Source organism: Brachyhypopomus gauderio, chromosome 9 (genome assembly GCF_052324685.1).
Source record: "Brachyhypopomus gauderio isolate BG-103 chromosome 9, BGAUD_0.2, whole genome shotgun sequence".
NCBI lineage: Eukaryota > Metazoa > Chordata > Actinopteri > Gymnotiformes > Hypopomidae > Brachyhypopomus > Brachyhypopomus gauderio.
Window position 1 is genome coordinate 13747648 of NC_135219.1, and position 24493 is coordinate 13772140.

General features: G+C 43.5%; 5 protein-coding genes across 13 annotated transcripts in view; 3 read left to right on the top strand and 2 right to left on the bottom strand.

Moving 5' to 3' along the window:
* The window catches only part of txlnba (taxilin beta a), a 19856-nt gene extending 17521 nt beyond the window's left edge, over positions 1–2335 (top strand). For all 3 annotated transcript variants that reach the window (XM_077017334.1, XM_077017335.1, XM_077017337.1), the window contains exons 9-10: positions 21–116; positions 205–2335. In XM_077017334.1, coding sequence (XP_076873449.1) covers positions 21–116; positions 205–1284 — 1176 coding nt within the window. In that variant the 3' untranslated portion in view covers positions 1285–2335. The remainder of the gene's footprint in view (positions 1–20; positions 117–204) is intronic.
* Positions 2336–3153: 818 nt separating this feature from the next.
* heca (hdc homolog, cell cycle regulator) lies at positions 3154–14309 on the bottom strand. 3 transcript variants are annotated; one of them, XM_077017346.1, is made up of 5 exons: positions 13849–14305; positions 12308–12675; positions 11566–12028; positions 10443–10597; positions 3154–3598 (listed from the first exon to the last, which is right to left on the bottom strand). In XM_077017346.1, the coding sequence occupies exons 1-5, from the start codon at positions 14009–14011 to the stop codon at positions 3434–3436; spliced, it is 1314 nt and encodes a 437-aa protein (XP_076873461.1). In that variant the 5' UTR covers positions 14012–14305; the 3' UTR covers positions 3154–3433. The 3 variants fall into 3 exon arrangements, with proteins under 3 accessions (XP_076873461.1, XP_076873460.1, XP_076873459.1); XM_077017345.1 differs by having other exon boundaries at positions 11566–12675; positions 13852–14309; XM_077017344.1 differs by having other exon boundaries at positions 11566–12675; positions 13849–14307.
* A 779-nt stretch (positions 14310–15088) lies between these two features.
* abracl (ABRA C-terminal like) lies at positions 15089–18733 on the bottom strand. 3 transcript variants are annotated; one of them, XM_077017354.1, is made up of 3 exons: positions 18620–18733; positions 16276–16344; positions 15089–15649 (listed from the first exon to the last, which is right to left on the bottom strand). In XM_077017354.1, the coding sequence occupies exons 1-3, from the start codon at positions 18687–18689 to the stop codon at positions 15465–15467; spliced, it is 324 nt and encodes a 107-aa protein (XP_076873469.1). In that variant the 5' UTR covers positions 18690–18733; the 3' UTR covers positions 15089–15464. The 3 variants fall into 3 exon arrangements, with proteins under 3 accessions (XP_076873469.1, XP_076873470.1, XP_076873471.1); XM_077017355.1 differs by lacking the exon at positions 18620–18733 and adding an exon at positions 17236–17627; XM_077017356.1 differs by lacking the exon at positions 18620–18733 and adding an exon at positions 16929–17175.
* slc25a27 (solute carrier family 25 member 27) lies at positions 17744–21443 on the top strand. 3 transcript variants are annotated; one of them, XM_077017349.1, is made up of 9 exons: positions 18941–19483; positions 19615–19806; positions 19890–19974; positions 20055–20177; positions 20278–20390; positions 20532–20616; positions 20699–20791; positions 21111–21213; positions 21298–21440. In XM_077017349.1, the coding sequence occupies exons 1-9, from the start codon at positions 19387–19389 to the stop codon at positions 21367–21369; spliced, it is 963 nt and encodes a 320-aa protein (XP_076873464.1). In that variant the 5' UTR covers positions 18941–19386; the 3' UTR covers positions 21370–21440. The 3 variants fall into 3 exon arrangements, with proteins under 3 accessions (XP_076873466.1, XP_076873464.1, XP_076873463.1); XM_077017351.1 differs by lacking the exon at positions 18941–19483 and adding an exon at positions 17744–17848 and having other exon boundaries at positions 21111–21443; XM_077017348.1 differs by having other exon boundaries at positions 21111–21443.
* Positions 21444–21648: 205 nt separating this feature from the next.
* On the top strand, positions 21649–22647 carry ptrhd1 (peptidyl-tRNA hydrolase domain containing 1). The gene is made up of 2 exons (XM_077017353.1): positions 21649–21902; positions 22138–22647. The coding sequence occupies exons 1-2, from the start codon at positions 21690–21692 to the stop codon at positions 22306–22308; spliced, it is 384 nt and encodes a 127-aa protein (XP_076873468.1). The 5' UTR covers positions 21649–21689; the 3' UTR covers positions 22309–22647.
* Positions 22648–24493: the final 1846 nt, after the last annotated feature.

Genomic DNA, 24493 nt, shown 5'->3' on the forward strand with positions numbered 1-24493 from the left:
TCTTAATAACACCTCCACAGATGAACAACAAGATGAAAAAAATAGAGGTGGAGTCAACTATGTGGAAGACACGGTTTGAAAACTGCAACAAAACTCTAACTGACATGATTGAGGAGGTAAACCTCTCGTGCATACACTGCAATTTCATTCTTCCTTCACTAAAACTAGCCAAATCACTCTGCATTCCTCCGCCGTTTCCTGCAGAGGTCAGAAAAAGGGAAAGAGCTCGAGCTCTTCACTGTGAGGATCGCAAAGCTGGAGACGTTATGCCGAGCACTTCAGGAGGAGAGGAAAGTTCTGTATGACAAGATCAAAGAGATTCGCTTACAGGGGCTCGCTGCCTGGGCGCCTGTGAAGGACGTACTGGGAGAACATCTCCCTGAACTCTCCCAGTCAGGGGCAGCAGAGGCGGCACGCAACCCCGCCCTCACCGCCGAGATGGAGAAGCTTTGGAAAGAGCAGGAACGTCTGCAGAAGTTTGCTGCCTCCCTACTGGCCAGTACCACTGATGACGTAGAGGACTTAGGAAGCGAGGAATTGTCCCAGCCACCACCTGTGGTTCCCATACCAAGCAGTCCACCAGCAGACAAGGTAGAATCCATTTTAGAGGAATCCTCCTGTTTGGAGGAAGGAAAACAGCAGATCGCCACTGACATGAAGTGTGAACCACTGCCCACAATTTCTGAGCCCGTCAGAACTGAGGCAGTCCAATCAGAGGCCAGGCAGGAGCATATTAAAGAGTCCCATGAAGAGAAGGCAGAGGCAGAATTTCCAAAAGAAGAACCAACCAAAGATGATGTTGAAGATGAGCCAGTCAAGCAAGACACACCCAGACAAAAACCCAGCATGCCAAAATCTGCTCAGCAAAAAAAGCTGAAACCCAAACATGTGACAATAGAAACAGCTCAGTCCCGCAAAGAGATCACCACAGAAGAACCCAAAACAGAGCAAGGGGACAAGGCAGGGCCTGCCAATGAAGCAGTACCCACCGCAGAAGAACTTATCAAGGAAGAAATCAGGCCAGTAGAGGCCCCCAAAGCAGAGTGTACTGACGCAAGCCCAAGTTCCTCATTGGACCCTGAAGGACAGCCTATCAAAGCAGAAGCTAGTACATCAGATCCTGTGAAAGCAGAAGCAACCATCCCCGCAGAACTCGACACAGAACGAGCAAAACCACAAACCTCCAATTCCCAAGAAACCAAAACAAAGACGAGCAAGGGCCCGCCCAAAAAAACAGGGTCCTCTAAGAAGAAAGGTGCAGCTAAGAGTGCAAAGAAAAGTTGAGGAAACAGTAGAGTGTGTTATCACTGTGGCATCTAGAACCTTCTCTGCTCTCTGAGTTTGTGTGTAGTGGTGTATTTGAATGAATGCAGTGCTGTGTAAAATTTATGTGTATAATGAAGACAGGAAGAACCTTTTTTTCCTACAGATTTGAGAAAAGCCTCTTGGTAAGCTTTATATTCTGAGTGCACAGAAGATTTTTCTATCTTGTAGTATGTTTCTCTACTCATAAATAAAGATTCCATATTGCTGGTAATCCTAAAGTGTCCTTTTCAAGTAGAGCTGTAACACACAAGACCCACAACACAACATCCCAGCGCATGGTACAGAGCAAGGAAGATCAGCTGTTAATACAACATGGCGTGTACATTTTTGTTCCATGTTGTAAATCAAATGTTTTGAAAATGAAGTTCCCCACAGTGATCAAATTTGCCTTATCTTAAAACACACTGTAAATTGGTTGCCCGCCCAGACGCAGTTCAGAAACCGTTTAGCATACAGTTTTCATTTCATGCCATGAAGCACAGACCTAATCTGTCCTACACTCTCTGCTTCTGTGGGCCTTTACAAAAGCACTGAGCATTAAAGCTGTTCACTCCCAAACCACTCGCCGGCTCACAAAGCCAGCTATAGCTTTACTGTACCCTGAGATTCTTCACCACGCAACAGTTTCCATGGCAACAACCTAAAAAAGACAAGCGGCCTGTCTGCTGGTAGTGTTCAGCATGTGCCAGTCTGAATACCTGGGCCACAGCACTGCATGTGTGTGTGCATGTGTGTGTGTGTGTGTGTGTGTGTGTGTGCATGTGTGTGTTCAGGGTTCCAGGGAATCGTCAGCTCATCTAATAAGGAGACGTGAGGAGCTGGAAGATTTTATGTTGTCAGTATAGTGGCTGCTCCTGACAGCTAGCAGGGCATTGGCTGAGAATCTCCAATAAAGACAAAGGGAAGACCTTTATGTGACCTGGGCAAGATGTGCAGGGTGCAGCGGACAAGACATTGTTATGTGTGAAATGAGTGACAATTCTAAGTCATTAAACCTGATCTGACTGAATATGCCGCATTACTGGTGTTCATGTGTACTGAGGACCCTGTTATGTGATTTGACTGTGAGGAACAATAGCTTTATTTTCTGCTCTTGTCCACCAGGTGGAGCCCTTGTCGAATACTCTTTTGTACTGCAACACTTCGAATTTGTGCTGAATTTGTATCAACAAATGATGCGTTTTGTCACGTTTTGGTTTTTTATTGCTATATTGTTTATAACTATTCATAGCTGCAATCTCAACGTATCTTCACTGACAGCTCGGTGGCAGGCCATGTTGGGAAGATCACTGCAATACTTTACCGGTTATGTAACAACGCAGAGCGCCACGTTTGCACCAATGTCACTTCGCTAGCCAAGCTACGACAACGTAGTGGCATAATGCCTATAATTATATCCTCTCAGAACAATGTAACATTAATTTAAGGACAATTATACATAATATTGGTGCCATTATCCTGGTGAATGTTCCTCAGCTTCTGCGTGTAGCCAGAAACATCCCCTCATGTACTACAACCTTCCTGTCTTCAGAGGCCAAGGGAGAGGGAGATTTAATGACACAGCCTCAGTGCCCTTATCAAAACATCTGTCCATCTCTGGTCATTAGTGGCCTTACAGAGAGAAGCCATTTGATATGCAAAGCAATAATTATCTGGGAGTCGCGGGGAGGGAGGAATAAATTCATCTTGTGTCATTCATGTGATAACAGATCAAACAGGTACATTTAGATCAATAGACCGAGAGACGCCATGTTCAAGATATCGACAACGCAGCGTCTAGGAAACAGCGTCTAGGAAACACGTAGGAAAACACACTTACAATTTCATGTATTTTATTGTTTTTTTATTTTTGTACAAAAGAGATTTGGCATACAGATACATTCACTTGTCACAGGATTTTTGTTGCCTTTGTGATTTTTAAATGCCAAAAGAGAACCGTTAGGAACATAAGGGGGAGCATTCATCAAAGTCTTCCTCAGCAGTAGCCAGCCCTCATCTTCCTCACTCAATTTCCTTTGAACTAAAAACCCCATCAAAAAGTTTCTTATGTATAAGATGCCCTATAGAATAGGAAAAAAATTAAACTAGCATGCAGTAACCACATTTGTCAATAAGCTTCCAGGACTTTGAATGAGGAGAATGGCTTGACAAAGTGATAGTCCAGATTGCCGCAGTGAGGGCACTGCTGCACGTTGCTGTACTCGGAGAAATACTGCATGCCCACACGCACGTCCACCACAGGCTTCCCGCAGTGCTTACAGCTCAGCCTGGCCTGTGAGACACAGAGAAGAAGAAGCCATTTACACCTGAGCCAAGATGGAACCCTGAACCTTTTACACCTGTGCTAAGATGAAGTCCTGCTCTGAATGTCCTCACACACTACTGAAGCATGACCAGATGAATTTATGCTGTTCATACAACAGAAACATTGTCAGCAAATTGCAAAACACTCAAGTCAACTAATTAATGAGACGAGAAAAGATATGGAGGATATACAATGAAATAATGCCTCACATGAAATAAAACTTTCCAAAATACTACCAAATGAAACATTTATCTTCATATTTTAAGAAATCTTTACATGCTTGAATTGTTTTAGTTTTAAATAAATGTAAATAGGGTTTAAATATGCAGACGTTTAAGGAGCACTTCACTCCAAAGCAATGTGATGATTAATAAAAATGAATATGTAACCCACTACTGAGTATGTACACGTCAATGGTAGGCCAGGTTCAATAATATTAAAATAATACTAAAGAATAAGAGACACTAGGCTCTGGAGAGAGAGTGGAAAACAGTGCAATTAAAAGACACCACACGAGGGTATACGTTTTTTTCCTTTCTTTAGTAATAATTTGAAAAGTTGGAAATATTTACAATTACCCAAATAAAAGATTGGACCCCTTTTTTACAGAAAATTAACTGAAAATGAAATGTCCTTCAAAAATTGGGAAATAGTCCTGTAAATTCTCCAAATGGATAAAAGAGAGTTCCTTTCAGTTGTTGTAAAAAAAAAAAGAAAATAGTTCTTCTCAAATGGTTCAGTTGGTAAGTGTCGATTCAAGTCAAGTCAGTCATAGTCAGTAATGTGACACAAGCAGGCCACAATCCTACCAGATATGCCATATGCAATGACAGAACCGGATCACGCTCGAATGGGTTGGTGGCTCGCCATCTAAAGTAGTCCACAAATCCTCAGCGGAATCCAAATCTAGCTCAAAACTTGACTGAGACAATTCAACGAAGAAATACTTGACGAACGAAACTTCTGGTCTTCAAAACAGACAGCGTTTACAAAGCTGTTCGCCCAGTACTCCAAAAATGAACCCAAATGTCACAGTAACTTAAAAACACTCTCTTTAAATCTCTTCTAACTCCGAGGAAAATGGAGTCTCCAACTCTCCAGCTCTCGCCATCTCGCCATCTCGCCATCTCGCTCGATGGGAAACCGAAAGCCAGCGAAACAGCATGCCAAAACAAAAGCACCAATCGCAACTGCACTGCCACGAGCACCGCCACACCAAACACATGCAATTTTGTTCAACAATAACAACACATCATTCATGAATTGTTTAATCAGAATTATCACTATTATCCCATTTTACTATTTATGCTTTTTATCTATTATTATTACTTTTATCTATTATTACTATTTATTGTACCTTTTTATTATGCATTTGTCAACTGGGTTACAAATACAAAGGAAGGAAATTAACATGGAGGGCAACAGTCACACAAAGTGAAGCCCATTAATCTAATCTAATCTAGAATAATACTGATTAACACATACACCAGGAAGCAGTGGTAGACCAATCACAGTTCTGTAGCATCATCTGATTCATAACCATCACATCAATCATAACATCACTTATAGCCATTACATCACTTATAGCCATCACTAATGACCATCACATCACATCATTCATAACCATCACAAATGACCATCACATCACTCACATAACCATCACATCATTCATAATCATCACTAATGACCATCACTCATAAACATCACATCATTCATAACCATCACATCACTCATAACCATCACATCATTCATAACCATCACCAATGACCATCACATCACTCATAACCATCACATCATTCATAACCATCATTCATAACCATCACATCATTCATAACCATCACCAATGACCATCACATCACTCATAACCATCACATCATTCATAACCATCACCAATGACCATCACATCACTCATAACCATTACATCATTCATAACCATCACATCACTCATAACCATCACCAATGACCATCACATCATTCATAACCATCACATAACTCATAATCATCACCAATGACCATCACATCACTCATAACCATCACCAATGACCATCACATCACTCATAACCATCACTCATGACCATCACATCACTCATAACCACCACTAAATCACATCACTCATAACCATCACTAATAATCATCACTAATGACCATCATTCATAACCATCACCAATTACCATCACATCACTCATAACCATCAACAATGACCATCACATCATTCATGACCACCACTCATGACCATCACTCATAACCATCACTAATGACCATCACATCACTCATAACAATCACTAATAATCATCACTAATGACCATCATTCATAACCATCACCAATGACCAGTGGCGTGCACAGACATTTTGGGGGGCAAGTGCTCGGGGGGGTGGGGGGGGGGGGGGGGGGGGGGGGGGTGTAGAGGGTGGAGGGTAAACAGAAGTTAACTAAAGGACTTAACAATGACTGTATATAGTTAATATTGAATATGGATTTTATCAGTTGGCGGTGTGACTTTTTCCATTGAAAACTCACGTTTAGAGAATGTTACAAATAAAAGTCAAATTTCATTCAACATGCGCTTGTAATTTTTTTAAATAATGAAGTGTTCCACGTGGAATATTAACTATATACAGTCATTGTTAAGTCCTTCAGTTAACTTCTGTTTACCCTCCACTGTCTGCAGGCCTTGTTGCATATATTTTGCAATTAGTAAATCAATATAGGCCTACAATTAAGACAGTAAAAAGACCAAAAAGTAGGAGGAGTTATAGGCTACTGAGTGTTGTCATTACACGAATGCAGATGGGCATTTTTCACAGGTAATTGGGAACTTCCCGTTTCTTCTTTCACAAACGAATGTGTTCATTTATGTTGCCTAACAAAATCTATACAACAGAAAACGTTCAGCTTAACACATAGATTTGCAAACTCTACCTTAATTATTTGTATGTGGTCGTCCTCACGTTATCTATCATTGATTTGGGCTAGAGCGACTAGTTTATCAGGTGACCAGTCGGTTAAAAATGTTTAGTAGTTTGGTGCAGTATGATACATTTTACTGCACAAGAAAATGATTTCACGTTGGGCTTAGAGGGCAAACGGTACGATTTGACTTGATGTGTATGTGACCTGGCTGGTGTGGACGGGAGAAGAAGTCTATCTGTGACCGTGTGTGCTGTGCTGAAGACGCTTCCTTCACCTCGCTGAACTGAACTGCTGCTGCAGCGCATCTGGTGTTAAAGGAAGAGAGAGGTCGGGTGTGTGCGAGGTAGGGGCTCATTTCAGGGCATTGTTTTTAATCGCTCAGGTTTTCAAAAGATCATTTCAAACCGACCTCAGTAAAATGATAATAAAAACGAAGTTTCAAAAGGGCACTTTCGTTGATAATGGGCAGAGTTGGTGGTGCTTTAGCACCACCTGAGGTCTATGTGTGCACGCCACTGCCAATGACCATCACATCACTCATAACCATCACATCACTCATAACCATCACCAATGACCATCACATCATTCATGACCACCACTCATGACCATCACTCATAACCATCACATCACTCATAACCATCACCAATGACCATCACATCATTCATGACCACCACTCATGACCATCACTCATAACCATCACTAATGACCATCACATCACTCATAACCACCACTCAATCACATCACTCATAACAATCACTAATAATCATCACTAATGACCATCATTCATAACCATCACCAATGACCATCACATCACTCATAACCATCATTCATAACCATCACTAATGACCATCATTCATAACCATCACCAATGACCATCACATCACTCATAACCATCACTAATGACCATCGCATCATTTATGACCACCACTCATGACCATCACTCATAACCATCACTAATGACCATCACTAATGACCATCACATCACTCATAACCATCACTAATAATCATCACTAATGACCATCATTCATAACCATCACCAATGACAATCACATCACTCATAACCATCACTAATGACCATCATTCATAACCATCACCAATGACCATCACATAATTCATAATCATCACTAATGACCATCACATCATTCATGACCATCACTAATGACCATCCCATCACATCATTCATAACCATCACTCATGACCACCACTAATCACCATCACTAATGACCATCACATCACTCATAACCATCACTAATGACCACCACTCATAATCACATCACTCATAACCATCATTCATAACCATCACCAATGACCATCACATCACTCATAACCATCACATAATTTATAATCATCACTAATGACCATCACATCATTCATGACCATCACTAATGACCATCCCATCACTCATAACCATCACTCATGACCACCACTAATCACCATCACATCACTCATAACCATCACTAATGACCACCACTCATAATCACATCACTCATAACCATCATTCATAACCATCACTAATGATCATTACTCATAACCATCACTAATGTCCATCACTCATAACAATCACATCACTCATAACAATCACATCACTCATAACCATCACTATTGACCACTACTCATAATCACATCACTCATAACCATCATTCATAACCATCACTAATGACCATCACTCATAAACATCACTAATGACCACTACTCATAATCACATCACTCATAACCATCATTCATAACCATCACTAATGACCACTACTCATAATCACATCACTCATAACCATCACACCATTCATAACCATGACTAATGACTATCACCTGACGAAGGCTGCAGTGTTTTTGCTACATAACTTCTGAAGGCTTTCTCCTTCCTGAACCAAATCAGAAGCGGTAACTCACTGCTCACTTTGCGCCCGCAGTAGGGCTTGGCAAACATTAGCTACATGAAAAGGAACATTTTTTCACGAAAAGGAGTCATTAATAAATGACACACTAAATTATGACTGTAAAAGAATCATTAATAAATGACACACTAAATTATGAATCTAAATGGAATGTTTCTTAAAATATTTACAAGGAAGGATTCCACACATAATCTCTTCCGAGTACAATATGACTATAAAAGTGTCATTAATACCCTCTGAAATGCGGAGGCGGGGGCGGTGTGTAAAGGAATGGAGAACCACCCTCCTGTGCTTTTGGACTGAATGTTCTCTTTGATCTTAAGCTTATAATGGTTTGGCAAATACTAAAACATACATACTTACTACTGAAACATACCTGTATAGTACTGGTACATACCTATACTGCTCAAATGTATCTACATGGTACTGAATCGCATCAACATAGTACTGAATCACATCAACATAGTACTGAAACATACCTACATAATACTGAAGCAAACCTACATAGTGCTGATACACACCTACATAGTACTGATACATAACAATATAGTATGGATACATACCTATATATTACTGAAATATACCTACATAGTACTGAACCATACCTACATTTTATGTATTAACATGGTGAAGAACACAAGACCTAGTACAGGTATCCAGCTGCTAAAATACAATCTAGACATGAAAAAGACTTTTCAGTGAAGCTGATCTGCTATGGCGTACACATTTCAGTGGCGCTGTAAACACTGGCTCTGTAAACACTGTGGCTGTGTTAATGCTGTGGCTGTGTTAACGCTGTGGCTCTGTAAACACACCCTGTTAACGCTGTGGCTCTGTAAACACACCCTGTTAACACTTTGGCTCTGTAAACATTGTGACTCTGTAAAAATTGTGGCTCTGTAAACATGGGTCTGTAAATGTTGTGGGTCTGTAATTACAAAACTGCTCATACTGGGTTCAAGTCATGTAAGCACCTTGAATTGCCAGTGTGTATGAAAGGTGCTATATAAATAAACTTGCCTTGAACACACATTTTCTGTAAGCTTCTTTGCCAAATCATTTACACACAGCGTTCTCTTCTCCTGTACACTCCCCATTTACACACAGCGTCCTTCTCTTCTATTGTACACTCCACACACACACACACACACACACACACACACACACACACACACACACACACACACACACACACACACACACACACACACACACACACACACATCAGAAACACTTTGGAGAAGTACAGTTACAAACTGCAGTCCATCTGATGCCATTCACAATTACTGTGGCCATATTTCTGCTCTGGATGTTAGCTGCTCCACTCCCAGCCCAGCTGAGGCAATGACACATAGAGAACAGGAACACTGATACCCCACTGCTCTCTGCCTGATACCCCAGCATCTTGCCAGAGATGCACGGGGCACAGGTTTAACCAACTTCTGTAATATATCACTCCTTCTCTGCGGTGCCACTCTTGATGGTACCCCATGTTGACATATGTGCTTACAGACCTTAACCAGACATTCAGTCTCCATACAGGAGATAGAACATTCCACCAGAATAGCAGACACCCGACCACCAATGTCACAAAGATGATATTAAAATTCAGAAAATGACATTCTCATTTCTAGGCTTAGGGTAGCACAGGGTTAGGGTTGCACAGGGCTACGGTTAAGGTAGAGCAGGGCTAGGGTTAAAATTTAGGGTTAGGGTAGGGTTAAGGTTAAAGAATGGTTAGAGTTAGGGTTTAGAGTTAGGAGTAGGGTTTGATTAGGGTTAGGTTTAAAGAATGGTTAGGGTTAGGGTTTAGTATTAGGGGCAGGTTAACACTGGAACACTGGAACTCTGTTGGCCACTAAAGCAGAGTACTGATTATTTTCTGTTGTTGAGTGATGAACATTAGAATATAGATTATATTGTCATTTATAAAATATTTAACAAATCTGATTCGGCATGCTACTGAAAAATGTGAAAGTGCTGACTTGAGAATGCAAACACTGCATACCTGGCAACATGGCGAAGCAGCCAGGATGTCGTAGGTGTAGACGGTGCCCAGCTGGTGCCAGCTCCCGTCCCAGCGAGATCTGCACTTTATACACACTATTTTGTGCACGCCCTCCAGACAGTCCACGCAGATAGCATACAGGTGCATCAGCCTGCCTGCAGGAGCAACACATTTATTGTGCTTGTAAATGAATAATGTCAGATTACCCCCATCTTTCCTGGCTGGCTGTCCTTACTACATATTATGCACATCAAACAAGGCCCCGCAGCCAAAATGCTGGGGGCCAAAATGCAGCAACAGTCAAGCTGACGGCATCATCAAAGTGTGACGGTGTGACATTTTCATCAAAGTGTTACAATGTGACATCTCAATGAGATTTTTGCCAATGGCCATTCTGATGCATGTCTCTCATTTACTTATTTAGCCTCTTTATGATTACCAAATAATCACGTATCTGACATGAAAGGGAATGTCTGCTTAAACTCAAAACCCTCTTTCCCTTTTAGTCACCACCCACTTTCCCCTTTAGTCACCACCCACTTTCCCCTTTAGTCACCACCCACTTTCCCCTTTAGTCACCACCCACTTTCCCCTTTAGTCACCACCCACTTGCTTTGCCATCTGGTGTATCAAGCTGTCAACTGTGTATCTGCAACTTTCCACTAGACATACATGCTCTCCTCTAATCTAACAGTAGTAGACCAACAGCAATCACAATAACAGTAACAACCACAATCACAATAGCAGTAACAATCGCAATCACAAAAACAGTGACAAAACAACTGCAGTACAACAACAACAATATTATTAATAATAACAATTAACAATAATTATTATAATCTGGTTTATGTAGCACTTTTAGAAGTTTTACAAAGTAAAATAAAAATTCTATAAACTAAGAGAAAGATATAAGAAAATGAACATAAATATGAAACTAAAGGAACAGCACTGAAGGTCTTCTCAGCTCAGTGGCTTCTGATCTGTGGCTATAAGACTGCCAGTATGGGGAGTTTATACTAACCTCATAAGAAGCACTTTAAGCTAAGCGGGTATGCCTGTTTTAAAGCTGTGTGTGTGTGTGTGTGTGTGTGTGTAAAGCGTTTCCCACCTGTGCAGTTCTCACCTTGTAAGTGACACGGGACATCGTAGTCGATCTCATCGTGCCGTGAGGGGCTGAGGAAGAGAGTCCCGTCCACCAGGGGGAACTGCTCGAAGATGGGCAGCGTGCGGCGACACAAGGCGCAGTGCACCACGTTACGCTGGCTGGCACTCAGCGCCGCCAGGATGAACTTCCTCAGGTCCTCGCCCTGGCCCGCCTGCGCATCGTCCTCCATCCGCACGTGGTAGGCGTTCAGCTTGTGCCGCGGAATGTGGGCCAGCAGCTCGGAGAGGTCCAGCCTACGCAGGAACTGCACGGGGCCGTCGGCCGGGCCGAGCCGGGGCAGGTACGCCGGCCCGAGGTCCGTGTGAATGCCCACGCGCCCCGCCGGGCCCAGCGCCAGTGGCTGCTTACGCGCGCCCTCCATGTGCACGGCACTCTTCAGGAAGTCGCCCAGGTGGCGTGAGCTGCGTGGACCGCCCACCACCTGCGGGGCGAAGAAGGGAAAACCCGTGGGTGGGGACTGGCCGGGCGAGTCGCAGGGCGACCGGACGCCGAGCATGGACCCGCCCACCCCCCCACCCCCACTACTGGGGCCAGGGTGGCTCCGCTCCTGGGAGTTCTGCCGTTCCATGGACTGGCGCCGTGACAGCTCTTGACTAGAACCGCGGTGAACAGATCTGCTCGGTAACTTCCCCTTCTTGGCTTCCTCCGTGGCCTCACCCCCGGCGCCGGCCACGCCCCCTCCAGTGGTGACCACACCCACCTTCCCGCAGCCCTTCTCTGGGACCGCCTTCTTCTTGCGCTCGTCCTGCATGCGTTTGACCTGGTACCAGTCCGTGTCCTTCTTCAGGTGGCCCTGGCCGCAGCGGCAGGAGCAGAAGCGGAAGGCCAGGTCGTAGCCCTTCTTCGTCCACATGTTCTGACGACACTGCTTCTCGTTCCAGCTGCGCGCGCGGCCGATGCAGTTGAACTGCGCCAGGATGCTGCTCTCCCACTCGTAGAAGCACTGCAGGTGCATCCAGTTGCCGTAGGGACAGTGCTCGCTGTTGCACTGCACCCGCTGGTAGTCGTCCTTGTCCAGGTCAACGCAGCGGCCGAACCCGCACACCAGCGGCGTGGCACAGGGCGCCTCTGCAAAACAAAACACAGGTGGGGATTCTCCCTGCTGCTTCAACCGTGGCACAGCTCAACCAATCAGATTGCTTCAGTCAAAACCTGTGTAGGCACGTGGTATGTACAATGGGCTTAAGAGTGTAATTTATTTAACTTACTATTGCTTTTACATGAATGAGTGAATGAATGAATGAACAAACAAATGAATGAATGAATGTCAATGGCATTTCTCTGAGTTGATGTGCTGAGACTGCTGTCAAACTAATTCAACAATTGAACAAAGTAAATACATCTGTGACTCATAGAGCAGGCGGCATGTCTGACCTTGGCCAATTCTTAAGCACACAACTATCAATAGAGACCAGACGACTCAAAGTGCAGTGCACATAGCTACATGAATCACTGGTTCATTGCATTGGTAAAAAACAGTAGCTCAGTGTGTGTGTGTGTATATATATATATATATATATATATATATATATATATATATATATATATATATAGACACACACACAGCAAGATTAAGTGTGTGTGTGTGTGTGCGTAGGAGACAGAACAGGGCATAATGACCCAAATTCTTGTGTTTTATGCTAAAGACTGAGTGCTCACTACATTACAGAATTCAGCTCTGTGGAAGTACAACAAATACAAAAAACGGCACGTCACGCGGCACACACACACGCGCGCGCGCACACACACTGTGCTTACACTTAACCGTGTATTTAAATGAAAAGAGTCTACTAAGGTGTACTATTATCACAATCTTATAACCACACTGCTGAGCGTACGCTACTGTGGAGCCATTTTAAACTGAGCACTTCGTTGCTACATGAAGATTACATTCATGACTATTTTGCTCCTCGACGTCAAGCGCAAGTACCCTTGAACAAGGCCTACACAACCTTGTCGAACGAGGCACGCACAAGACGGCGAGAAGCAAGCTTTCAAACCCGCTGGGTATGGCGCAACAGCTCCGCGCTAACGCACGAGACGTGCTGACACCCGCGCGAGACGAGTTCCTGCAAGTAAGCGAACGCTGGCGAGCCCACGCGCGCGACAAAGGAGCGCGAGCGACGATTCCGCTTGGCTCGCGCAGCACGAGGCGCGCGCGCGCGCTCCTCGGCCCTCCCTCCTTCCCCACAGCCAATATATGGAGCCCCCAGGTTTACCACACGACGGGGATGTTCTCACCACCTCTGTTGTCGCTCGGCGGAGCCGCCGTAGCTCCCACTAACGTCGCCGCGGCCCCCTGCGCCGCTCCGGCGGCGGCGGCGGCGGCTCCATTTTCTTGCTCATCCCCACTACTGTTTGTGCGCTTGTTTCTCTTGCCCTTGGTGCCTTTCTGGTTAGGCATAATGGTCCTCTCGATATTTTAAGCAACGTCCCTCGTCAATGCCCGTCGCCAAACATTCCCGCGTCTGCCATATTGGCGTTTGACGAAGCCCAGCACGCGTATCGCAGATATTAAAGCTGGATCATCATGCAGATTCTTGCAGTTTGTGACAGTGGAGGTACACCATGAAGAAGGCGTGTCCGTGTCTTGTTTTGATTCCTGCTCTGAAGCGAGAGTGGCCAGCGCTGCTTTCCTCCTGTCGCCCTGACGAAACACGTCCCCGCCTCCATCTACGTCCCGACCCACAGCTCCGAGTTATTAATAGCGGGAGCGGCGGAGTCCCAGCCACATATTTGGACTGAGCCGCAGGATGATGGAGCTCCGTGGAGAAACACCTCCAAGACGCCGTGTACTCACGCATCTACATGCACGTATACGTGGCGCGTTAATATTCGTTATAAATACAACCTTCCAGCACGTCGATAAACTTGGTTTGGTTTTGGTTGCTTGGTTTTTAAGTCTGTATTAAATATCAAAATGCTGATACGGGGGAAACCGTACAGTTTAGATCGATTATCGATCTGACCTTTCACCGTGAGCGATTCTATTAAACACATTACAGAACATCAAAATGCACCGTGAGCCATATTTTGAAGTTTATGTATGTCAATGTTTTATTATCTATTACTCCAGTTTTTACTTTCCTGAGACAAACACAAGATCAACAGACCAACAAGTGTTTCAATTTAAAATCACTCGAACCATTAGCTCAAATGTGACATCATGCTTGATTAAAAACTTACGCGCCTTTTCATGACAAATAGATTGATGACTGCCTTATAGAAACGCATTCAATAACTCTAGGCATTTATCAAATTTCTAATTTTAAATTTGTCTAGATTCACTAAGCAGAAAATACTTGTTAAAAATCACCAAGAGAATACAAAGAAATTCATTAATCATTTGGTACAAACACATGCAAATGGCCACAGTGAGTATTGCACTGGAAGAGCACTGGCTATGTCTTTAGTAATTATGTCATTGGCTATGTCTTTAGTAATTATGCTTTTAAAATAATAAAATGATCATTTATACTGATGTAAAAATACACAATTCTGACTTTGTTCACAAGTTGATACAGTAAAATTCCATATGTGTCAAACACAGTGTACATTTGGTATTGCAGTCAAACATTTAAAAAGTGATCAGAAAAAATTTACCCGTTCACAAGAAGTAAAAATATGATAATGTAAAAGGTGCTAAACAGTAAAAGGTGATCATGTTATTGAGTATTAGTCACTAGAAACTGTTCAAAAACTTTATGCGACTCTTAACAAAACCAGTTTTATAAAAATGTTCCAATGTAGCATACAAAAAAAAACAGATTAATGATGATTAATCATTAATGTGTAGCCTGCACTCGAGCACTTTGAGAAGACGCTGTTGTTTTTGTCAAAACATGAACTCCTCAAGTTTATTCTTGCAGTAATATGACATCAACGTTGTCGTGAACTCCTTGCAGTAAGAGCTCCCCGTCGAAACTGATCACCTTCTTACGCTTTGCTGCCTTCAGCGTTCCCACCAGGGCCTCAAACAGGTTGGCACACTTGTCATCATTGAACAGAACTCCAAATTTCACACTGGTCCTCCCGTCCGCATCTGCGAAAGAGCATGAATACGGACATCAAAATGTGTTCAATGTGGTCTGCGACAAAGCCACTGAAACACGGTTAGCATAAATGCCCATTTTCAATTTTATACATATATAGGTTTATATTACTTTTATATTCCACACATTAGCTTGTAGTATGTAGTTAAATAGTTGAATGTACGTTTACGGATGTACATAGGAATGTATTCTAGTAATTTCCAAACGTGTAAAGACTTTGTCTATAGGCTTTAACACAGGAACACCAGAACAACTGGGCAGTTACACAAAGGGCAGATTCTAAACTTGCTAACAAGGTTTTAAAGTGAGAGTTCTAAAGCAGAGGAGAGGGATCCAACCCTGTGCCAGATGCTGCAAAACACATTTGACTGTAGAGGAAAACCAAATCACTGAAAAGGTTCCAGGATGTGTTGCAGAGTTACTATGACCAAAAACCACACGCTATTGACAGTTAAACCGTTAGACGCTCACAAATCCCACCTGTAGACTTCAGGCACCCATGTATCAATTAATGAAATAACTGCAAGTCATGTTCACTTAACACAGGGTCTTCAGTACAGAAGATGTGGTGTGCGCATAGAGATTATTAAAAAGTGATGAGAGAACGCTTACTTACTTCTGCTGCCCAGCCGGTGGATTTCTTCCACAAGGAGGGATATTTCATGCTCCACATTCATCTTCTCCACTGAAACAGAGTCGTGCAGGTTTATCAAAATCGTCACAGAACTGTTTCTGACCACATGATTTAGTATAGCTCTTCACAGCACATCACAAATATAAAGGGCACACTTGGGACGTGTTCTGGATTGCAAGGGGAAAACCTGATCCTCGTTCTTTAAAGTTGAGGAGCTTGACTGTGGATTCCCACAAACATGTTGTTCTTGGACAAGACAACGACACCACCCGTTCAGCTAATGTCAAGATCACACTTGACCAAAACAGGTAAAGTGATGACTGATGAAACACAGCACATAAACTGGACATAATCTAATCAGATTACAATCCTAATAATGAAGTGAAATTAAGCAGGAGAGAACGGTCCAGCCCCTGCAGGAGTCAGTGTTGACACAATGCAGCTCCTGACGCAACTGTCAGGCCAGGTCATGTCTACACTCATCCAGACGGAGTCATTATTGCAAATATGATCAGGACATTTTGGTATCAAATGTTTCATTCACTGAAGAAAAAGCAAATGGAGGCATCATTCAACTCCCGGGGAGAAGCCAGACAAAACAGCAAAGTGACCGACGCTAGGGCACCATAACGTACATGGAACACCATCACCAAGGTGCTGGTGTAGTATTCAGAATAGTGGGACACGCCCATGCCCATGGGACATGCTGGAATATTCCTTTTCTGCTGAGCATCTGGAGTCATCTGGTCAGCCAGTATTCCGGTACATCCACAGGCATCTGCATGGTTTTGGGGGGGGGACGACACACGTCTCCCCCCAACAACTCCTGCTCAGATTAATGTGTTAGGGTGATAGCCGTGTTCCACCCAAAGCTTAAATTAAACCTACGCCACTGTCTACAGGCATCCATGGCAGAATGTATAAAGGTCACCTCCTTCACACCTTTAGGCTTCGTGCAGCCACACATCATCCCCTCCCACTGTGCCTCGCTGTCATGACTCGGCAGGCACTGTGGTAGCCCTGACCATCTTTATCCCACACATGCTGAACCATATCGGAGCCAAACAAATGTATCTTCAGCTCATCTGACCAAAGACTGTGTTCCCAATCTTCACCAGGTGCCTCACCATGGCCACGATTCACGTAATGTTTAATCTTGCAGCTTTGGGCCAATGAGCATGCAAGGTTTTTTTGTCCTTGGATGGCATCCATAGAGATTAACTTCATGTCCCTCCCAGAGAACCCTGTATGAAGCTCTCGCCCCGCTGTGTTTCTGAGTTAGACTGCAAATAGTGTCCTGTCTGAGGCTTCACCATATGACCACATCTTACAACCTGTCTTCACTTTATGACCAGAGCCTCTACAGGTTTAGTTAGAGGTGCTGTGGTTTCCTGATTATTACTGCAGGTTTCAGCTGATTTTAATTGGTGATAGATCTACCTGTGTCCTTTTTCAATCTTTGTGATCCTTATGACATTCATATGAACACAGCCCACAGCTCCAAAACAGGCATATTCAATCTTCTTTCAACCATCACATCTTTTCTAAGTTGTGTGTAAGTGATCACAGATACATTCACTTTTGTTGCATTGTTTTGTACTTTGGGGCCTGTTTTTCCAGTAAAAACTTTCCAATGTATTATTAAGAACTGAAACAGGTTTGAATCATTTGACAATTTAGTGATATTGTACATGGTGCAGTGATATTGTATTGTACATTGTTCACACTTCTGTTATAAGCTCATGAACTTATATTGTATCATCAGAACAAGAGAGAACACATTACTAATCCCCAAAGGGAAATTAGAATTAATGTTCCAGCAGCGTACGTGCTATTAAACACAGACAACAGAATGGGTAGATGGAAAATAATAAACGAACAAACAAAATAAATAGGTAAATAAATAAACCGTCGTTTTTATCGGACTGCAAATGCCGTGCCCGGGGTATAAACGGACAAAGCTGCGCTCGTGTGCCGGTAAAATGCACGTGATGCCTCTATTCAGCGGCTCGCGCCCCACCAGCCTAGCAGAGAACGCGGAAGTTCCGCCGGTTTCTCAATAACCGACAGCAAAGACAACATTGTGCATCTAAAAACACATACACGGTATTTTTTGAGGCACAGTCGTATTGTTCAATACGGTTACATATTTAAGGAAAATTAATTTACAACCAGCGAACAGGTTTATTTCCCTTACAACACTGATGCCAGACGTGGTTCTGTAGGCTACGTCCAAATATATATCCACATAATTTGGCCTGCATTTGTGATTATTATGCGCAATGAAACTGTGAATATTCGAAAAGTTTCTAAAGCCCCAACTTACCGTGATGAGGGTGTCTCCGCCAGGCGCTGAACAGGAGTGCTCGGTGGGCGAAACGACAGGGCAATACCATATATGGATCTGGGCGTGACGGCACTCACAATGCCGCCTCTCAAATCGTCCCATTAATGAGGATAATATTGTGTCTATAATAAATATTATTTCTGTAGTAGACCACAACTGGCCGGTTTTGATGGCATGCGTTGACTTTGAATATTATGTATATTATTATCTTGCTTACTTTCGTGTAATTTCCTTAACGATCGGGAAATTGTAGGCTACTAAAGCTTGCTACACATGACATAAAATAGATGTGATCGCACTTGGCCGCCAGATGGCGCAGTGTACAATTATTTGCTCTTCCTGTAGATTATCCCACGAAGATGTAGAATAGATAATGCTGTCTCTGGGGACGTTTTCACACCCTTTAATTAACCATTTATGCGGTTGAAATATGCATGAGCAGTCGGGCTTTTATATTTCAGACTATTTAAAAATACGTCAACTCTTAATGACGGTCCAATCAGGCAGAACCTTTGTCATCTGGGAATTGTAGTTCAATATATCGCGCGCTCTCATAGAAAAACAGTTGCATGTAGATGGACTTTAAACTACAGTCGAATCAATTTTCTGTAATAGTTTGTACTCACGCGAGCACTGTAAACACTGGAAGGGCATGCTTTTCAGGTTAGAGGTTGTTTTACGAAATTACTTTAACGGACTCTTAATGCTGTTAGCGACGCTGGCTTGAATGTTTACATCCTCCACACATGGCGACTCCAGGAGGTTCTGTGCGAGAAACGTCTCAGTGGCCCCAACTGTCAAAGTTCATTGCTTCTGCATGCGCTGCTACCATTGCAGAACTGGGTAAATTTGTTAACCATTTAAATCAATAGCACGGGCAAAGCTTTATTCTTAAACATAGTAATTCGAGTCTGTATTTATGATTTATGTACGTATTTATGATACGCTAATATATTTGTCAATTCCGTTTTTAGTCACGTTCCCCCTTGATCTTACAAAAACGAGGCTTCAAATACAAGGTGAAGCTGGTGTTGGTAAAGGCAGCAAGCATGTCGCATCCCAGCCTGGTCACAGAGGAATGCTCAGGACAGCTGTGGGGATAGTGCAAGAGGAGGGGCCCCTGAAACTATGGCAAGGGGTCACACCAGCCATCTACAGGCATATAGGTATACAAGTTACTCTTTCATTTGTAAATTGGACATCGTGTAGGGGGAGTTCGGCACAGTGTCAGACGTCTTTCTGGATTCAGTGTATTCAGGGGGCAGGATGCTGGCCTACGAACAGCTCAGGGAGTCCGTCCTGGGAAGGTCGAAAGACGGCAGCTTTCCAGTTTGGTAAGGGCGTCCGTGTAATACCCTACTTCACATGACATAACACACACAGCCGTGAGCATCACAGCCTTTGGCGTGTGCAGGAAGGCGGTGGTTGGAGGGCTGCTGTCCGGGGCCCTGGGGCAGTTCCTGGCCAGTCCTGCCGACCTGGTTAAAGTGCAGATGCAGATGGAAGGAAGACGACAGCTGGAGGGCAAGTCACCACGGTGAGCCATTTACACACACACACACACACACACACACAGTCCCTCATTACGCATATCTTGACCACGTTGTTGTATATTGGGTGTTGTTTTGGGTGAACAGGGTGCGTGGGGTTCACCATGCCTTTGTGAAGATTGCCTCGGAGGGAGGGGTCCGTGCACTCTGGGCTGGTTGGGTGCCCAACGTCCAGAGAGCCGCTCTGGTCAATCTGGGAGGTACAGCAGGGTAGACGCCCGAGGAATTCAACAAACTAACTGAAGCCATTTTTGACAGTCACACGCTCCGTAAAGGCTGTCTGACTGTATTCACACCGTAAAGTTAGTTTGATTGTTTTTTTTCCCCCATTGACAACATAGACCTCACAACGTACGACAGTGTGAAACACTTTCTGTTGAGGAATACAATGTTAAAGGACAACTGCCTTTGTCACGGACTAGCAAGGTGAACCCTTCTGTCTGAACACAACTTTTAAGGACCCAGAGGAATGCGTTGTGTAACGGACGATTCAAAAACGTTTTTACAGCACTTGTTCTGGGTTGGTGGCAGCTACAATGGGAACACCAGCAGATGTGGTTAAAACGAGAATAATGAATCAGCCTCGGGATTCAAATGGGAGGTGAGGGTAGAAATCATTTTGTTTAGAATAATATTACAACTAAAAGCATAAGTCTGCTCACAATGTGTCCCACTTGCTTTCCCTAATAGGAATGTTGGTATGGCGAATCCTTTAAGAATTCAGAAAATATAGACTGTAATCTGTGTCTGACTGGACACTGACATTATCTGTTTTTGTTCTGAACACGCACAGTATTTGAAATAAATGACTGATTAGTTCAAGTGGAGATGGTTTAAATCATATGCATTTATGTTTTTACTGAGGGAACCACATAGGAATCACATCTCTTTTTCACAGTAAGTTCCCTCCTTTTTTTAAGGGGTCTCCTGTACAAGTCGTCTGTAGACTGCCTCATACAGACTGTCAAGGGAGAGGGATTTTTATCACTTTACAAAGGCTTCCTACCAACTTGGTTAAGAATGGTACAGTCCCGAGCCTCAGTCCTTTTAGTCCTTTTAAACTCCATGGCATTGTGTGTGCAGCTGTGTGTGTTTCTGCCTTTACAGGCTCCGTGGTCTATGACCTTCTGGCTGAGTTTTGAACAGATCAGACGGGCTGTGGGCATCAACACATTCTGAACATCTGAATCAAAGAAGTTCTGAGAATAAACTGTCCGCTGTGAAGTCTTTTAACTTGGTGTCTTATTCTTGTCCTCAATAAAGTATTAAACCCAATACAGGTCTACATTAGATCAACAGTAGAATAACTGCATTCATACAGTTATTACCTTGAATAAAAATAAATATATAAATTCAACACCAATACCTACAGATTTTAGCCTAAATGGCCCCTAGGGGGCTTATAACGTTGACGTGTAGGAAGTGGGACCCGGAACATAAACAATGGTATACGCTCCTCGTCAGATCCTGCTTTGAACTTTTGTAGCAGGCTAACCAAAATGGCAGCTCCGAGTGGCAGTGGTGTTTCTAGACGTCTGGTTCAGTATGTTGTCGTTCGGTCAGATCTGATACATTCGTTATCCTGGCCGTTAGGGGCGGTCATCACGCAAGCCTGTCACGCTGCCACGGCCGTCATTCATTTACACTACGCCGATCCCGACACTCAGGAGTATTTGGCGGAGCTGGACAGCATGCACAAAGTAGTTCTGCAGGTTAGCGGCTCGCGCCTGTCATAATGACGTGTCTGTCAAGGGGAACATGTCACCTGTGCGTTATAGCTTATAATATACGGGGTTAGTAAGATGATCTAGTCAGCACAGCGCTTGGTTGAGCATGATCGAAGCAATGGTCAGATGAGTAACTGCAGACCAGAGGTTGCATTTCATTTATTGAACACGACACCAGACATTCTGCAAGATTTTAACGGTCCTTTTTGTGTATTCCTAGGCTCCAGATGAAACGTGCCTCTCCGAATTATCCGCGACGCTTACAGAAAAAGGCATAGAGCACAAATTATGGGTGGAGCAGCCGGAGAACATGCCCACATGTCTGGCCCTGAAGCCATACCCAAAGGACGCCGTGCAGCCTTTCCTTAAGAAACTGAAGCTTTTCAAGTGATGTAGCGCTCCTCTAAGCGCGAGCGTGCCTCACAAAGCTCGCGCTTAGCTCGCCTGAATGGGCTCGATACGCGGTTGCCTTGGAGACCACTGCTGCTGCGTGACGTAGCGCGGCAGGGACGGACATCACGGTCTCTCCGACCATAGTTTATGGATTCATATATAATGTTCCGTTAAAGGGATTAAAATGGATGTTTACTGTTGATTAAAACCGGTTTGTACTTGTCTTTCCATGTGTGAATGTGTGTTAATGGGAAAAAATCCTCTTGTTTATATTGGTGTGCACCAACGCCTACTAGTTTGTACAGTGGTCCACTACAGCTGAGGATAAAGTGATGATCTATAAGCAGGACTGTAACATTCCACCACACAGGACTGCAGTATGTTCATTTAATACCATAAGGCTTAAAAACCTGCGTAGGCATGTGATGGCCAGAGATCAGTGTGACCACAGAGTAGAAAGCCACATTAAAGAACTAGAGAGAGCATGTGAAAGTGGGACAGACCAATTTTAGCTAACTTTGGACTAAATTCTGTTAGTGGGGATTGTTGATACACCACTACGGAAGTTAGACAGTAGGACCCAGCAGATGGAGGGAACCCCAGTATAGCTTACACCACCCCTGACGTAGCACAGCGACAGCACAGACCGGGCATGAGAGGTGCTTTTTACATGGTGCTTTTATTGCAATGTGTTGCATTCTCACATTCATGGATGTTATAGAGATTTGTTAGTCAAAGCATCACTTCCTTCAAGGTCTGCATCTTCACCTTGGACAAGCAACAGGAGGCCCATACGCACGAGGTGTGGATGTTGTGTGTTTCTGTATGTTTGTGTGTGCATGTATGTTTTATGCATACGTGTGTAAACTTGAACTATTTCAGTTTAAGCAGCCACATATTTCCATGAAATGGACAAGAGAAATAAGAGTGATTAAGAAGATGTGAGGAGTCTGGCACTCCAGACGTCTGCAGGTGCTGGACCCAGCATGGAACTGATTGTCTACAACGTCCTAAGAAAGGCAGGACTGTCCAGACACGCCTGGACACAGAGAACCAAAACAAAAGAAATCAACCAACCAGAAATAAAAACATGACGATAACATACGTCTCCCAGACACACCCGAATCCATAATGTCTCAAAACAGCTGCAACGATGCCTCTCAAGGGAAAGAGCGGTTCACAAGTTTCATACAAAACTGGACAAAATGAGTAAAATGTATATATTCATATATATTTATATTTATTTATATTAATTTTACAGGTGAAAAGTGGAACCTTGTTTTGAGTGACCAGTACCGTTTCAGTAGAGGCACAACATCTTGCCTCCTGCCACAACAACATCCATATTTATAAGGCAGCGCTTACAATACTCAAAACACATCTCAGGCAAACAGTAGCGCCTACATAGTGATACAGTAGAGTAGTGAAACCTGAATACGACGGAAGCATGTGGTACATCACTAGAAGCTTCTAGAAGATTCACTGCTATACCGAGCAGCGTTGCCAGAATACAAAGTCCACAAGGAACTGCAGACTTCATGGAATTTACGAAAATGGTTATGAGCGCTTGCCACCGCATGGGCAAACTACGTAACAGCACATTACGGGACAGTACAGGACACCGCAAGCAGAGTTAGATGAGGAATGTCTAACAGTGAAAGCCAGTGGATGGTATGAGCGTGAGCACACTGGCTGTCAACAAAGGGCTGGGGTAGCCCTGAAGACCACAGGCATAGTTTCAAAGCGACCCACTGCAGCAGGACGAGGTGCAGGACAGAAGCCCGGACTACCCTGCACTTACACGGCCGCAAAGCCCAGGGGGGGCTACTACCAAGTTCTTCCTGAAGAACCTGAGAAAGTTTGACATTTTCCATCAGAAAGCAGAAGGACATTTTACTCTGATACATTCAGGGGACATTTCTGTAGTTCTCTGACCTTTGTCATGATTCTGTGTGTGATGGCCTCTTTCCTTTTAATTGAGATATAAAGTGCAAAACTAGATTGTATTTCTTGCAAATTCCTGGAATATTTTGCTTTGAGTAAAAAATCCATGTAAAATACAGCAAACATCTTAGAAAGGTCATAAAATCTTCATTATCAAGAAAAATGTCTTCAAACAGGAGGAGCAGTCCTCTATGCAGAAAATATATACAAGAGGCACCTCAAATTTGGTATAAAGAATT